The following is a 16,673-nucleotide window of genomic DNA, read 5'->3' as shown; positions in this document are numbered from 1 at the left end:
GGCAAGCCATGTTGAGCTTTTTTAACGTATCGGTAATTCTTGATCTCAAAATTAACAAAACATTAATATGCATCACAAGCCGCTAAAATATATATACCGATTTTCTAGGCTTCAGATTGGAATTAGTTGAACATTCATTTCGTCATTTCGATGATTCCTAACGTCATCCAATACAACATGCAACTCAATAAAATTTTGCACTGCAGATGAATTTATGGAGTCGTAATTTATTTGCCGGAACAACGTATTGCCGGAACAACATTGATCAGGACCTGCATTTTGGCACTACAGTATATGAACTTGTGGAATGTTCCGCTCGAATGACCTGTTGAATGTTGAAATATAGTATATCAAAGAGTTAAAAAGAAATTATTATACTATCGTTGAAAATCTTCGAATATTCTTAGCGTGGTTTTTTCTTGACTGATATGATACGCTGACTCCCGTTCCTTGCTTCCGACTGAACTAACATTCCATCTATGACATTTTTTGGGAAATTCATATCCACGATCCTTCTGATATTTGTCTATATTTGCTACACGCTATCACGAAAACTAAAAGAAAAACTGTGATTGGTTTGAAAATTTGAGATATGTAGAGTTTTTCTACTCGCAAATCTCGTGGAAGTAGAACGAGTTACCTTATCACTAGCAGCGCCGCTGGTTTAAGTCAGCAAGATTGCTAACGAACAATTGCAAGATGCAGCGCAGAGGCTCTCCGAATCTTTTCTTGCTTCTTTGGCTTCTAAGTTCGACAGCTTTTGGAACTGATGCAAAAGGAGTGACTTCTGCGTCTCCAAATGGTAAGTTTTGTTCTCATTAATATACTATATCTCATTTATTTTCTATTGATTGTTAAAGATTAGTGTTTGTTTCTTTATATAGGTCCGAAGTCTGTCAAATAATTAATTTTATATCCATTAATGAGCATAGAGAATTAATCCACGATGTTTCTTCTGTTTCATTGAAAAACAATTTGAAAAAAATTATTACTAAATTATTTCCGCAAATATTCTATTAACAAGCATGCCGTAAAAATGATCTCATATTTAATTATTCAGTAAATCTGGAAGAGAAAAAATTAGATCTGAGCCCTCTGCAGTGAGTGACAGAGAGCGCATTTTCTCGTCCGTCCGTGACGTGAAGTCACGGACGGACGGCATGACGAGCACAATAGAGCCTTTTTTACCATAAATGAGAAAATGCGCTAAAAATAAAGAAGTAATGAGAGAAAATGAATAAGTAATTCGATTAATTAACTGTACGCTTCATTCGAAGAGAAGTCATGCATTGGCTACAGTCAAAACATTATGCCCTTCATATAAACATGCAATATTTATGATATGAAGCTGGGCTTCATCGTGAAGAAGCAGAAAATATTAACTCGGTATCATCAAACTGCAAGTAAAATATCAGAAGAGTTCAAGACAGAGAGAGGATGCATCGTAAATTGCTCAGCGCAAGTGGCCGTGTCAAGCACAGAGAACATGGGACACTTTTGACACTGTAAGAATCGCTTACAGTTTCATCTAGAAAATCGATCGCGAAAAAAGTGAACAAAAACAAGAAATTCGTCGATAACTTGGATACACCAAACTGTGAAATAGAAAGAAAATTAATTCTTAATTTATAGCGTTCGATCGAGAATTTTTCATCATCATGACGCTCTTCACTGATTTGAAAATACGTAATCTTTTCTCTGTCCTTTAAGGAACTCTCATTATCAGTAGTATGTTATGTGAGCGTTTGTGTTATCGAGGATATTACGCGTTCATGTTTGGTTGAATAAAAACGTGAGATTTGTGTCAGTAAATAATATAAAATCACTCATTTATTGGGTTCCTAGTGTTAGGCTTACGTAATCGTTGTTCTTTTAGGCGATAAATAAATTACAGAGCCGTGAGCCGTTTTCGTTGAAGCTCGAAATACTACAATAGGACTGTTTGCTAATAACGTTTCGCAGCTGTCGTTTATATTTATTAAATCAATCAATCTGAAATAATAATGCACTTGTAAGAGCCTTTCATATATTTGATTCTAGCATCAATCGATTCTTGGTGTATCATCGAAAACAAGTGTATATTTAAAGAAAATGACTTGTAGTTCGTTCAGGTGGTTCAGAATGGATGCTCGTTTATTATTTATACAGATTTCTGGAAATAAAATAATTAACAACTGATTAAGTAGGTGAAATAACATTCGAAAATGTGTATAAAATATTTAAGAACCTAATCGAAGAGCAAGCAAAAGTGTATAAAGAAAATGTATGAAATAGCCAAACCATCTAGAGGTTGTGTCGCATACGGAATGAGTATATAAGAGCAGTTGCCTGCAGTTGCCCCCTTCATTTGCAGTTGCGGTCCAACCAAGAGGGTCTAAATTGTATGTTCACAAGGGAAGCATCCTTTAATAGAAAAATTTCTTCGTAGCTGTGCCGTTATTATTATAAAATGTATCAATCTATGTCTTCATTCTTGATTCCTATATCTTCCTCAGATTTTTTAAATAATTCATAAGACTAATCATTCCTTAATAGATGCTCAGGTTATATATAAGGAATAAGGTTACACCGAGACTAATTTTGACCACATGAAAAATATCAGAAATGCTATTTCATGTCGAATTGGCTCTAAATCAATAAAAGTAGAAGAAAAGTCGCATCGACCAGTGGTACAAAAATTGGCGATTCGGTGACAGACGAGCATGGCGATCAGTAGTCGTGTTTGGCGGTGCTAAAGAGGTCATAAAATCCTAAAGGGGCGTTGGGCCCCCGAAATATCGGCACATTGGCCTCTTTTAGAACGTATTGCCCGCTTAACTTGGTTAGGGCCTACGTAGTAAAATTGCTTTCCAAATGCCACAGAGTGTCGTAACTTCTCAAACTTGCGTCATAAGAACGCGTTGCTCGACGATTTTAGAAGTGCATTGCTGGAGAATTTTGCTGACATCGTGCTAAAATTGTACTTCCGTACACCTGCAGCGTATCAGTAACCGATCGTCTATATATGTACGTTTCCGTGAATCAATGTATTTTTGTCTTCTTTGTATTTATGGGCGACAAAGCTGCGCTTCGATGCACTGCAAAACATTAATCGCAGCCTATTTTATCTTGATGATCGATGACGAGCCATAAATACAGTAGGTGATGTCGCTCTCACCATACACTTGTATAAATACTTGTGTAGAAGTGTGCACTATTCAGCTCTGCGGGCATTATTCCCATTACATAACTCCTTGCAAATGAGCAGTGGTGTAAAAAAATGTGCTACGAATTGCCTTTCTTTGGTGAAAAAACTGGATCTATTGTTTTATATTATTTTTATTGCTATCAAAATTTCGGTATAATATTTCTTAGATCCGTGAATAAGGAGATGTATTATTGGTTATGAAAATTAATTAAAGCAGACTAATATCATACAAAATTCTACTTACACGCAATTAATATTCTATTTGCAATTGAGTGCAGTGCATTCAAGTGGCTATCAAACATCGAAAAATAAAAGTGATGATATCGTACATGCAGTATAATTATAGATTAAACTTGCTTGTGTGTCTCTTCATTTTTGTGAACGTATGGATAAATGTTTGTACGATAGTAGCAGTCGTGAACACATACTGTTAGGAGTGATAACGGGGGCGCTGGGTGTGAATAGACATACAAATATAGGGAAAGAGAGGGAAAAGGATGAGGGTTATGCCCCTATACGTTTGGTTGGGGTGTGAAAGGGACTCTAGAGCATCAGATGATTGAATGTGAGTGGGAGAGAAGGATGTGTTATAATGGACGTGACTCTGAACATGGGATATGTGAGTAATGACGTGAGGTTTTAGAGAACATGTGTGAACTGGATTACAGTGGACATGCGTTTGTCTTAAGGAGCAACTGTGGCTAGGATTGAAAAAGTGAAAAGATATTTGGAGAGCGCCGCTCGGAGGCCAAGAAAGTGGAGGACGACCTGAATTAACCTAATGATTTAGGACATGTAAAAAAACTATTAATGGAATACTAACTATTACGAATATCTAAACTTGTATTTGTATTTTCGCACGTTTTTACCTTTTTTGGTCATTTGGCTCCTAGTAAGTTAGCATTTCTTTAAAATCTTTAATAAAAATCCATATTATTCGTTAAGTATTATTCAGCCCTCTGAGAGGTGAGCTGACAATACTTTTTTATGCATGACAATGCGCTGCATGGCTGACCAATGCATAGGCCTGACCTGAGGTTTCCACGCCTCCCGATTCCAATTTGCTTGCTGGACGCTGCGATGATGTGCACCAGCAGGGCCTATACTTTCAAAACAAGTTAAGGGATCGTAAGTTCATCCGCCTATCGTTGACGGCCTTTCAAGCCAAATCCACCAATCATAGAAAAAATAGAGCGTAACTACTTACGTTCACTTAGCTAGTTTTGAAAGTATGGCCCAGGAAACTGAAACACGGCGAGCCACGCACAACAAAACCCTGGCACAGATCTGCCCAGTGCACCGCTGGTGCATCGTACGGTCAGGCGCGATGGCCGCGTGAGAACGGCGCAACATAAAGCGCTGGTGCCTCAACGTCCACACAGAGTCTCTGAGGGCGCTGATGGATGATGTGGATCCGTATTAATTACTTGAGAATAACAGCGCTTGCCTCGCCTGTTATTGAGCGCATACTCGAGCGGCAGCAGGCACAGTCGCCACCCTCGTAACAATAACCAACCTGCCGGCTCGCTGCCTGCCGGGGTTCGTTCCGATCATATACCAGCCAAAGTATTGACCACATGTAGCAGATAATTAAAAATAACAAAAAAAATAAAGAACTACATGTAGCAGATAGCTTCTTTTAAATAATAACTTGATGATTACCATGCCATACATTCAATACTAGAGAGGCAGCGGAAATATTATATACACTACATGATTGTCATGCAGTATTCTCTTTCGGCTGCTTGAGGGATCATTAACTAACACGCTTTTATCGTGATTATCGAGAGAGATAATCATTGTAACTTCGATATTTCGTTCTTCCCAATACCGTCATCCCAAATCCCAAACAATACAGTCAGCCCGAATTCAATGAATCATTTTACAATTTAAGTGCGAAAATTGATGTGAAGACCGTTCAAACTTACATTTAGCACGTATTGTGCTAAATGAGTAGCACAGTATATTATCATTCACATCATTGAGCACGTGTTGTGGCTTCTGGATCGATTAACCCTGGCTCTTAACTATCGAGCCAGTATTCAACATAAAATTACATATGTAAATAATTTTTGAACTATTATTTATTTTCTGGTAATATTTTTAGCGATGCAATAATTCGCCTTCGTTGTTTGTTAATCTTGTAGTTTATTATACTGAGCTTAGGCATCAAAAAAATATTCATAGTCGTGCGTATCTGAGAATGAGTTGTTCCAACACTTATTCAACCAAGACTCGTCGCATGGAAATCCTCTACAAATTTCTATGAAATAATAGTTATTATTATTCAGTAAACTTTCATACTATGATATGATCATAATTGCGTTAAATTCCTTATTTTAACCCCGTTTCAAAGAGCTCCAAGATGGAATACATGACATTGTGATGCACAACAACCAAATAAGTTTTTACGTTAGCTGCTCACAGAGGGCAGGGTAGAATGATTGACGCAGAAAAATAATTCGATCATATTGTTCAAATAGTGACACACTTTCTGCCCGTATCACTGATACGCCCACTTGCCGTCAAAACTGGGCCAGTAACCCAAACAATTTTGGGAAAGTAAGCGCATCGCTAATGGGATAAAGTTTACCTTCCGGGATAAAGCTTACCTTTTTTACCTTCCGTTTTTCAGAGTGAAACACGGAAGGTAAGCTTTCAACACACAAAAAACTAATGACATATCATTCAAAAATATATTAACAAATTTAGGATTCGAGAGATTATTCACTTTAAATTGTCAGCTTAATTAAAGAACTCACTTTTGGTTTTCATTCCATCTTACTTTTCACAGTTGATAATTTGCTAGTGGAAAAAAATACACAACAAGGACAACAGTTCTTTGCAGGAGTTGAAGAGTCGTGCGATGCACTGATAAATGTCACCAGAAAATCCCTGCTAACCATTTGCTACGTATGTCTGCGCAGGCTAAAAATATCAGGGACTCGGCAAGGTACCAATAATTTTCATTTAACGGTAGAAAATAAATCATGAATAGTTAATTTAATACCGGCTGATAATTTTTTTCTGAAATTACTCAGTAATTTATACTGATTTACACTTTTCAGCAGAATGCGTTTCTTGAATTTGATTTATGAAGCAGGCAAAGCTTATAATAAACTAAATAAACAAACCATATCCATGATCTGCCTATCCTCTCAATACATATTGCCTTTGAAATGACGTCATTCGATCGAACACAAGCGTTTGCTTCCAGGAGCTAACACACTACGATCGTAAGATCTGTCCGCATAATTGAAAATCTTTTCCATTCCAATATAAATGCGTCCTATTTCATTTCTAGAATAAGATCCATCTTTTTTCAATATTTACTCATTTTACTCCAGGTTGAACCACTCACAAGTTCGTTGCAGTAAAAACTGAAGAGAAGCCATGACACGGCTGCATTTCTTTGTCAACCAAACTTGAAGCCCGAAATTCTCGCTAACCTTCCGATTTCCAGTCACAGTCCTCCTTTTGGTGAAAATAACGGAAAATAAAGAACTTCACATCGAATGCAAGCAGCTCGTTTTAACAAACATTTGTGTCTGTGCTACAGGTGCCAGTTGAGAGCAACTGGTGTTCGAACTCAGGTTAAAAAGAGCCTCAGAAGGAAGAGCTTCTGTCGTCCTGCATCTGATAGCGTCCGCACAACCGACAGTTCGGCCTCCCCGCGCTCTGCACGTCGAGGCTGCAAGACGAAATTACGAAATGCTCTTCTGAAACTGCGAGAAGTTGTGATTGAAAATTTGGGAGATAAGATAGGCGTAAATAACCAATCGGTTTCTAGAATTCCCTGTGTACTATCATATCACGTGAAAATATATTATTAGGCCAAAGCACGTTATCAGTCTAAAAGTTTGCTTTTGTTTTAGTTGTCGTCGAGAAAATGTTGCTTCTGCGAGCGCATTGCTGGAGAATGGAAATGGTAAAAAGAATTAACCTCCAAGACCGACGAGGCTCTTAAAAGGAAAAATTTGTTTCGATATTAGTTGAGACCGTTAGACAGCAATAATATTAATCGTAACTACACGTGATTGTGCGTATATATTGAGTGAATATTTCTTGTCAGCGAGAGTGGTCGCTTACAAGTGGAGCGCTGCAGTTATATAATGTAGTATTCAACGAGATAAATTCAGTTTTAAGGGAACGGGGTGACAGATTATGTTTGAGGTTCTTTTGAAATGTGTGTTATAAGCGCAATATCAGCTACACATATAAGCGTAAAAATTACTCGCTAAACCTCTCACTCCACTTTTCCAAAAGCATAATTCCTGATTGCCTAATTAAAGCCTACAAATCCATTGATCTTCTTGCACTTCTGCATCTAGACTATCTCATGCCGTTTAATCATCTAATTTGATTTTACCTTTACCAGACTAGAGCTCCACACACTTTCATTATAAAGCCACCTCACTCCTTTCACTTCTTGATCTCCTCACACCTCCCCAACTAAACCTCCCTTCACTTGTGTTATTGCACCACTTCACTCCTTTATCTCCCCACATCTCCCCCATAACACCACTTCACTCCTCTCACTCCTTCATCTCCTAACACCTCCCCCAGTAGACCTCCCATCACTTGTGTTATTGCACCACTTCACTTCTTCATCTCCCGACATGTCCCCCATTACACCACTTCACTCCTCTCAGTCCTTGATCCCCTCACACCTCCCCACTAACACTCCCCGCTCTTCTGTTATTAGGCCTCCTCATTCCCCCAATCACTCGATCTCCTCACACCTCAGTCTTGAACACCGTGGCCCTCGCCCCTCTTCTGCCCTCTTCCCTCACGAGGTAATACCCTCGTTGAATATGCATAGGCCTGTGAAGGTGCTGCAGAGCCTCAGCCGACTAATTTCGGATGTGAATTGTTCCAAGTCAGGTTTACGAGGCGGCAAGCCAGTTTAGCACATCCTCAAACCTGCAATAGCTTCGCCGAATACGAATTTTAGGCCTTCCTCTTTGCGTACAGTACGGTTTCAAAACTTTTAAACGATTTGTGATTTCTTCCGTGATATTTTTAGCCTCTCTGCTTTTTTCATTGTAATTTGATTTTTTTATTCAATTCGTTTTACATGTGGAATAGAACTTAGCATAAATTTGGCAGTGCTGCTTTCAAAGTATATGTTTATGTAAATTTTAGTTCAGAAGTGATGCGGCAGTAAACGTACAGCAACCACATGAAAAGGTTCGAGGCTAGAACCTAGATTCGAATTCGAACATTGTCTGCACTTACATTCTTTCGTGGTGCTGATTGTGCAAATCCTCATTGATCAATTATCCGAATAGATCTGATGCAGATAGTGTAACATTGTAAGAAATTACAATGGTAGTGTTTCGTCTCGAAAATTCGCTTGCTTGCGGATCTTGGGTTATGAAGGGATTTTATTTCTGCTGGTCCTTGAAAAAATTATTGTCTCTCAATCAAAGATTGACAACCATACATACATCGCAGGATAAAGATCATTCGTTGCAAGACAATTAGAACATAGATACCAAGGACGTTCCTTTGAAATTAAAATATTAGTGTTAACATAATCTTCATGGAAACGTTTCATCGACGTTTCCATTCAAAAGTTGTTGAGAGAATTCAAATACAATCAGAAGTGAAAATCCAAATATGCACAGGAAAGAGAAAAACTTTAGTGACGAGAAAACAACGATAGAACATAAAAACTAATCGTTTAATAATTATCAGGGGATAAGTATTGTACTAGTTATTGAGACAAGGTTTCCGTGGGAAATATTTGCAGCAATTCTAAAATCCTTGAATCCGAACTATAAAAAGGTGGCACAGAGAATCGAGAAATCGCTCTCCGACTCATTTAAGTCGTAATGTTCAGCGTGGAGGAGCAGTGCAGAGTGAGAAGGCTTAAAAAGTAGTATGTTCGGAAAGCGCCTGCCGCGGTGTTCAGAAAACTGCATGTGAAAGTTATGCGACGTTATTTCGACGTAAGCTGATGCGCAGCGCGCACAGCAGTATTCACAAAACAGGTTAGACCGCCATGCAAATTCACCCTTTCTTCATTGAAATCGTTTCGGAGACCGGCTCCATTGTTAGCTTAGAAAAACTTAGACTAGAAGTACAATCAGCAGTGAAAATCTGAGTATACGCGAAAAAGACTAAAACCTAAGCAACGAAAAAAATGAATAATCGTTACATTCTATTCTCGGTGAATGGAAACTAGCGTAGCAATAAATTGGCACTTTTTTTGAAGTCGGCAGTACATACAAAAGTTGCGACTCTTCGGATCCTTCTGTGCCGACAACATAATAACGCTTGCATGAATAGTGAAGCCCAGAATTTTTTTTACCTGGTTGAAAACTGCGGTGCTGAAATTGAGTAACAACTGCTAGACTACTTCTACGCAATTCTTCAATTGTGGCTTCATTTATAATGCAGTTCACGTACATTGTAAACTCTGCTTTAATTCTGCAGTGCATTAAGGATGTAAAGCCTGCTTTCATTCAGCAGTGCATTTACTATAAAATGATTGCTCGCATTTAGCGGAGCATTAAGTGTTTGACACCTGCTTTCATTCTGCAAAGCATTAATAAGCATTTAGCTAATGCTTTGCATTTGGTATTGCATTAAGTATGTAACATCTGCTTATACTGTGCAGTGCATTATAACTCTTATTTGAACCTCGTAGAGCATAAATAGAGTAAGACAATCACGCCGTGCTGCACACTGCCTGCATCTGTCATGTAGTGCAAGTAAAACTTGATGTGAGCATGAATACTGAAGATGATTAGTTTTGATGATGTAATATGTCCTAAAATACGACCGCGCATTAGTTGTGAAATGCCTAATCCAAAATAACGGGAAAATTGAAACAAATGTTTGAATGTTGACGTCCAATAACATTATTATGACTGCCTGAAAATCAGGTATTAGAATGATGATACTCAGTCAATATGGCATATCAAACTTCTTTCGATAAATATGATGTCTGTATCTTTATTGTAATGGTTTACTTTTCACGGTGTTCGTTCTCGGGCAGAGATTTATCAAACAAAACACGCAAAGAGAGATAGGTTTGATTAATTAGAAATCATAAATTATTTCATCCAATATTTATTTTAGAAAATGGTGCTTAGTATTATAAAATCTAAGTAATTTCATGATAATTTCTAGTTGGAGTTTGTAGAAATGTGCATTGTATCATGAGAACAAACTGTTAAGCAGAGGAGAAACAATATTCTTAAGATCAAGTGTAGAACTCGACATCTAGAATCATAAAAGTTACACAGCACAGCAACCAATTTTTACAACAATAAATATTTCACTTCAAATGAATAATGTACTTCGCTGCATAATAATTAAGTTTTCACATTATATATCTCAATTACAACTGCATCAGTCCTCATTTACCGCTACGATGCATGAATGGCCGGTCTGACGGCGTCCATGAAACGCATCATCTATGAGTTTCTCACGCATCTGAGGCCGTACAATTACAAATAGTCAAGAGTTCGTAACTCCATTCACCAATTGCAGCCAAAAAATCGGCCGCTACGTACACTTAGGACACGACGTACCTAAGGGAATTATGATACACAGCGAATTTGATCCATGCCAGGTCATTACTTAGTGTACCTCAGAGGTAATTCATACATGTTATTACGGAGCTTGCTGCAAGACGTCAGCCTTGGTAGTAAATCGTTATAACAGCTTATCACGTGTCCACTGTAATTCAAGATGTATGTTTTGCAACCAAACTTGTCATAGACTAGAACCAAATTATTATGCACAGAGTATATATATTATACAGAGATTAATAAATTATACAGAGAAATGAAACTTGTCATCTAAATTTGTACTCTGACGACATTTTTCAGTGTATTTATTCAGTGTCATAGTACAAATTTATTTATTCACTTTTTCAGTGTATTTATTTTCAGCCAGTTCTATCCGTAATATATTCAGGTTGTCATCATATTCATGCCCGCTTTAAATACGTTTTTCTATTTGGTCAAATTATTCTACAGTAAGTTGAAATTATCGCATTATTCGAAAAAATGTTTCATCACTTTCTGTCGTTGCACTCAAATTTGGAAATCACAACACAAAAAATTCAGCACAATTTCATGTGTAAATGTTGCTTGCACGAGCTGTAAAAATTAAGAGGCTGAGTCTATTTATGCATTATTTTTCTATATCAAAAACAAAATTTCTCAAATTCCTACTCGTCTAAATAAAATATTTATCAATACGGATTAAATATGGATAAATTTTAAAGCAGTGCATTTTTACCCATTTTTCCGGTATTAAAGTCTAATTTTATGAATGTTTAACTCAGTCGCAGCGAGCACTGGCCGAAAATTTTTTCTTATCTCATCGCGAGCAAAGAATTACATTACTGTGTTCCTGATGAATATTTGATGATTAAAGACGAAGGAAAAGGCGCGGGCGCGTCTGCCTGGAAGCCTTAATGCACTTCTCCACGATATTGGAAAGCGCCACTCGAGACCACCGCCACGATCGCCTCTTTGAATGCTGGTGTCATTTGGCTAAAAGTAACTTGTTTCATTACATCAATGATAATATAATCTATTAAATATTCTTAAGCTATTATATCTTAGGATTCAAGAAAATAAATTTTATTTATGAAAGCAATACTCGTAATTCCAGGATAATAGTTTCAGCAATCATGCTCGGAATGCAATTTCCGTTTCAATTCCTGTAAAATGTAACATGTCGATTATCGCGTGCTATCAATAATCTGTATCAAGTTAAGTTTTAGTTTAGAGTAAAAATTATTCTGGAGATATATTCCGAAGATCGAATAATAACTCAAATCCTTCATGCCGGAAATTGGTGTACGTACATAAAACTAGTGCAATACATTTTTAGTTACAGCTTCATTAAAGTCATCGTCCTTATCATTGATACTTTTGATATAACACGAAATTAAGAGAGCGAAAAAATTCGTGACAATTCATTTTTCCTGCGTCTATCTATGAAGCTGTAAAATAATACATGCCCTAAAACTTAGCAACTGTATTGAGACTGGAAAAAATTGTATGAACAAAATAAATTCTTTCTCAGCACGAGTATAAATAAAGTTCACGTGTACAGAGCCTCTTCTCCGTACTCTCCTCCACTGTAACCGTATAGGAAGAAGACGTCTTGAAGTCTTCGCTTTTATATGAAGTTGAAAACAAGTTGAAGGCCGAGCGGCAAGCGCGGGCTCTCCGACTGCGAGGCATTCCTTGCCCAGGAATAGTTTATTACATTCCTGCTAACTTAGAATATGCGGCGAGCCCAAAGAAAAACGACTTCAAATATTTCCTTTGGAGCTAATATGAAGGGATGGAAAACAGGCGCTGATGTGGAGAAGGTCACTCCGAAGTTGGAATCGGAAGCAGATTTTGCCGCAATGGTTCGAGATTGGATCTACGGCTGAATATAACACTGTCAGCCTTGTTCTGCGCTATTGTTGATGAATATATCGCAACACACATATGATCAATATATTTTTATGATTAGTATATTTCTATGCAAAATTTCAGGGATGGTTTACCAGACCTGAAGACGGACTAAAATCTAAGCAAATGCTTGATCCATGATCAATTATATGAATTTAAGCTATTGGTACAGATCTTATATAAAATTTTATTATCCTTGTATTTATCATCGAAGCTTCTACGAATTATCTACATTAGTAAATCTACAAAAGTATTTATTTTATTCATTATTTTAATTTATTTAAAATTTAGAGCCCTAGCTAGTACATTTTTAGACAGAAGTTTAGTTTGAATATTGCCTCCAGTTCTTAATTAGATGAAACCGTCAATGCGTAGATAGGTCTGTTTGCTATGATGATTTCCCTGAAGCTAGTTTTTCATGTTGTTAATTAAAGTATTAATTTCCGCACTATTTAATTTCATTGTGCAAATTGAATGCGCTTGTATTTTTCTGTTACGAACTGAGGAGCGAGCTGGATTCAAAAAAATTTTTGACAATAATGTAACGAACTTTTGAGGCGTGTTCATGGCTTTAACTTCTAGTTGATTTAATCAAAGTAATCTACTCATTTAATAAGTAAATTCAAACAACGTTGATTAAAAACATAAAGTTTTTGTAAGTTTTTTTACCATGATTGAACTCATCGCTAATTACTATTCATTTCATGTGATCCTTTCTTAATAACAGCTGAAATGATTCAGTGAAATATTTACTTTTCGACCAACTCATTATGATTATGTTCGTTTCCTTCTGGCCCGAAAAAAATTCTCGACACAACAGAAAAATTTCTCGTCATCACTTATAGAAGCAGCCAAGCAGGGAAGAAAAGCCAACATCGCCGACTCTCTTTGTCGTCGATTCAATTTTCACGACAATTCCCATCAGCTGGTGTGTCAGCTGACGATTTTTCCCTGCAAAAGTCGAGGTAAAAGACAAAGACTTGAAACACTTCGTCTTTAGGCGGGCATACGCAGGTAGTTCATCAGGCGACTGTCGCAGGGTTTTTCAGAAGCACTAAGTCCCAATCTTCCTTCCGTGCTTTCGTCATGTATTAAGTGCAAGCAACGCTTCTTCTTCGATCTCTTGTAGTGAAACGGACTTACTGGCTTCGGTATACGTAATTTATCTACGATGATCATTACATCTTTCATAGATGAATGTCATTATTTGATCTGTTTGAAGACACTTTATTACAATTGTCAATCAGTTAGCCAGATTTTTAAAATCTTTAATTAATAGAATACGAATGTTTGATGTATGTTCAAGTTGAGGATTAAATTTGCACTTTCTCGTATGCGATGATCAAGTATCCTATTTTTGTTTCGCAGTTTCAAGATGCTTAAAATCACATATTTTAGACGCCCTTGATAATTTCTTTCTTACATGCGCGAAATTTTGTACCACTCTTAGTGCAAATCGAGCTGGATATATACTTTCATTACAACAGTTTCTCTATAAGCTTTGATGGTGTAGATCAAATTACCACCTATAGCAACTGCATGCTCGTATCACTCAGATAATAATGCAACGATATTATGCAATTTTTTAACCATCTCATTCGTGTAAATGGCAATTATTTCTAGTAGTATTTTTACTTCATACAGTTGCAATTCAGAAACCTACATTTTTCCAACTCAATTTTAACATGATTTGTCTAACGACATCAAATACTATTATCATTACTACTATGTTTTTTGTGCTCTATTTTTGTCTGAACTCGGAACACAAATCAAGCGTAGATTTATTTGGCCGTCGCAGCTTCATCTCGTTCTCAAGCCGCAGTGTGCGCTATTAATTCTTCATAATTTACGGATGTTAGAAACTCTTAAGCTTTTGGTCGGCCTTTGCGAGCCTCATTATGAATGATGGTGAGACTGGAGCGATGGAGGGATTGCCTTCCTCTGCTCCAATTAACCTCGGGACGGGATATTCGGACCAAACTTTTGGCCAATCACATATAATGTTTTAGAAAATTTCTGGGCTTTAAATTTCTTCACAAGATAATTCCGTATGTCCCAAATGTTGCCGTAGACGAAGAAGTTTAGTGTCGGGCTTCAATAAAGCTGAATCTTACTTTGCAATATTTGTAGCTCATTATTATGAAAAATTTTTATTTTGCAATAAAGTGGGAGAGTGTGATCGATAGCACATAAATAATTCACATTTAGATGACTTGGCATTGTAGCAAACTTGCCCTTGTGTTAAACATCTCTTTTACATGTCATTTCCGCTCATGTTGTCATTTATTAAAATGATAACATGAGCGGAAACCCCAGCCTAATCTCGTCTTTCGATTTAATGCATTGACGGATAAAATTTAGTACGCCCTTAGAAGACTCTTACTGAGAAGAGCATAAAGATGCGGATTTACTCTGAGCTCGATGACTCGTATCGAAAAATAGACGAATAAAACCATTCACGAAGCTGCATAAATTTTTATTCACCGCGCAAAATATTATAGATTGATTAATAAATGCATTCAACACCTGACAACTCGGAAATCGAAGAAAAGCGACTTGTTCGTGATCTAGGAGTGTTGATGAATACTCAGGTCAAATTTGGTGATCACGTAAGAGGTAGGCGACAGATGGGGTGGATCTGGCAGACGTTCAGAACAAGAGCAGCGGAACCGATGATCACACTCTTTGGAGCCCTTGTAATATCAATTCTTGAATACTGCTGCCAGCTCTGGACCCCGTTCACACTCGGCGCAGTGCGGCAACTGGAAGGTGTCCAGCGAACCTTCACTTGCAGGATCAGAGGGATGGAAGAGTTGAACTACTGGGAGAGGTTGAGACGCCTGGGTCTGTACTCACTGCAGAGGAGACGGGAGAGGTATGTAATTCTGTACACATGGAAAATGATAACCGGAATGGTGCCAAACTTCGAGTGCGAGACCTTCAGGATTGAGACATATCACAACGAGAGAAGGGGGAGACTGTGCAAGATCCCCCCACTACGTAACAGATCCGCAGTCAGATTTCAATCCCCGCTAAGGATCACTTTCCGTGGCATGGCCAAGGCTGTTTAACGTCCTACCAAAGGATCTAAGAGAGGGGGAGTTCCCCCTGGAGACCTTCAAGAGACAACTGGACGTTTTCCTGGGCACAATCCCAGATCGACCTCCCCTGCAACACTACCAGCGGCGATAAGCAAGCAACAGCATCGTGCATCAGGTGGCCCAAATGAGGGCGGATGAACGATAATCAGAGGCGGCGATCCATCGTGGCCTGAGACTGCTACGTCCCAAACAAGTACCAAGATTACCAAGTGACTTCAGAGGAGTTTTTTTTTTGCTACTCCTACTTATTCAGCTTGCAGGCTAATGCCACCTATTACCACTTAATCTGTACAGCTCAACTTCGTTGTATTATTCCCTATTGCAGCTCGTCCTTATTTGCTCACAGTCCTCAATGTGTAAATAAATGTGTAAATTGCTTACAAAAAGTGATAACAACATAATTATGATCGCTGACGTAATTATGATCGTGAACATAATTAATGATCGTGCTCATGAAATTTATATTTTTTCTTAATTCGTCATCTCTTTCCAGCTATTTTACTCATTAACCTTGATTATAGGCTCTCGTGATCAAAAATATGAACAAAATTTTTGTCATCCCGTTTGAACATTGCTCAGAACTTTGTCATGAGCTTTGACTTTTGCATTCACTAAGATTGCTCCTTGAATCAACATTAATGCATTAAACTCATGTGTTAACATGCAGGCAATCGACAAGACAGTGTGCATGGTGAAAATTTTAATGGTAGAAGGTGTTATCCGCATCCATTCACATCTCTACGCGGCCGCAATTCTGATGTATTTTATCAGGGATGAATAGCACATGCCCAGCGTCCAGACCGTGCCATCCCCACAACGATCACTGGAGCAAATGGACCGAGCTTCCTTCCGTCCGGCGTGCAGTCAAAACTAGAGACGCAGGGCCGCATTTTGGTCGGGCTGTCGGCGCTCAGGATGTCGGCTATTTGTCGTCCTCGGCCTGAGAAGCCT

At 37.9% G+C, this 16,673-nt stretch overlaps 1 protein-coding gene across 2 annotated transcripts in view; it reads left to right on the top strand.

Annotated features, from left to right (window-relative positions):
• Positions 1 to 574: 574 nt before the first annotated feature.
• Positions 575 to 16,673, top strand: part of LOC108680319 (lachesin) — a 70,490-nt gene continuing 54,391 nt past the window's right edge. For both annotated transcript variants that reach the window (XM_047879858.1, XM_047879857.1), the window contains exon 1: positions 575 to 802. In XM_047879858.1, the coding sequence (XP_047735814.1) occupies positions 700 to 802 (103 nt within the window). In that variant the 5' untranslated portion in view covers positions 575 to 699. The remainder of the gene's footprint in view (positions 803 to 16,673) is intronic.

Source organism: Hyalella azteca, unplaced genomic scaffold (assembly GCF_000764305.2).
Source record: "Hyalella azteca isolate HAZT.00-mixed unplaced genomic scaffold, Hazt_2.0.2 contig4003, whole genome shotgun sequence".
In the NCBI taxonomy this organism is placed as follows: Eukaryota; Metazoa; Arthropoda; class Malacostraca; order Amphipoda; family Hyalellidae; genus Hyalella; species Hyalella azteca.
Note: the sequence above shows the minus strand (reverse complement) of the source record. Positions and strands in the feature narration are given on the sequence as shown.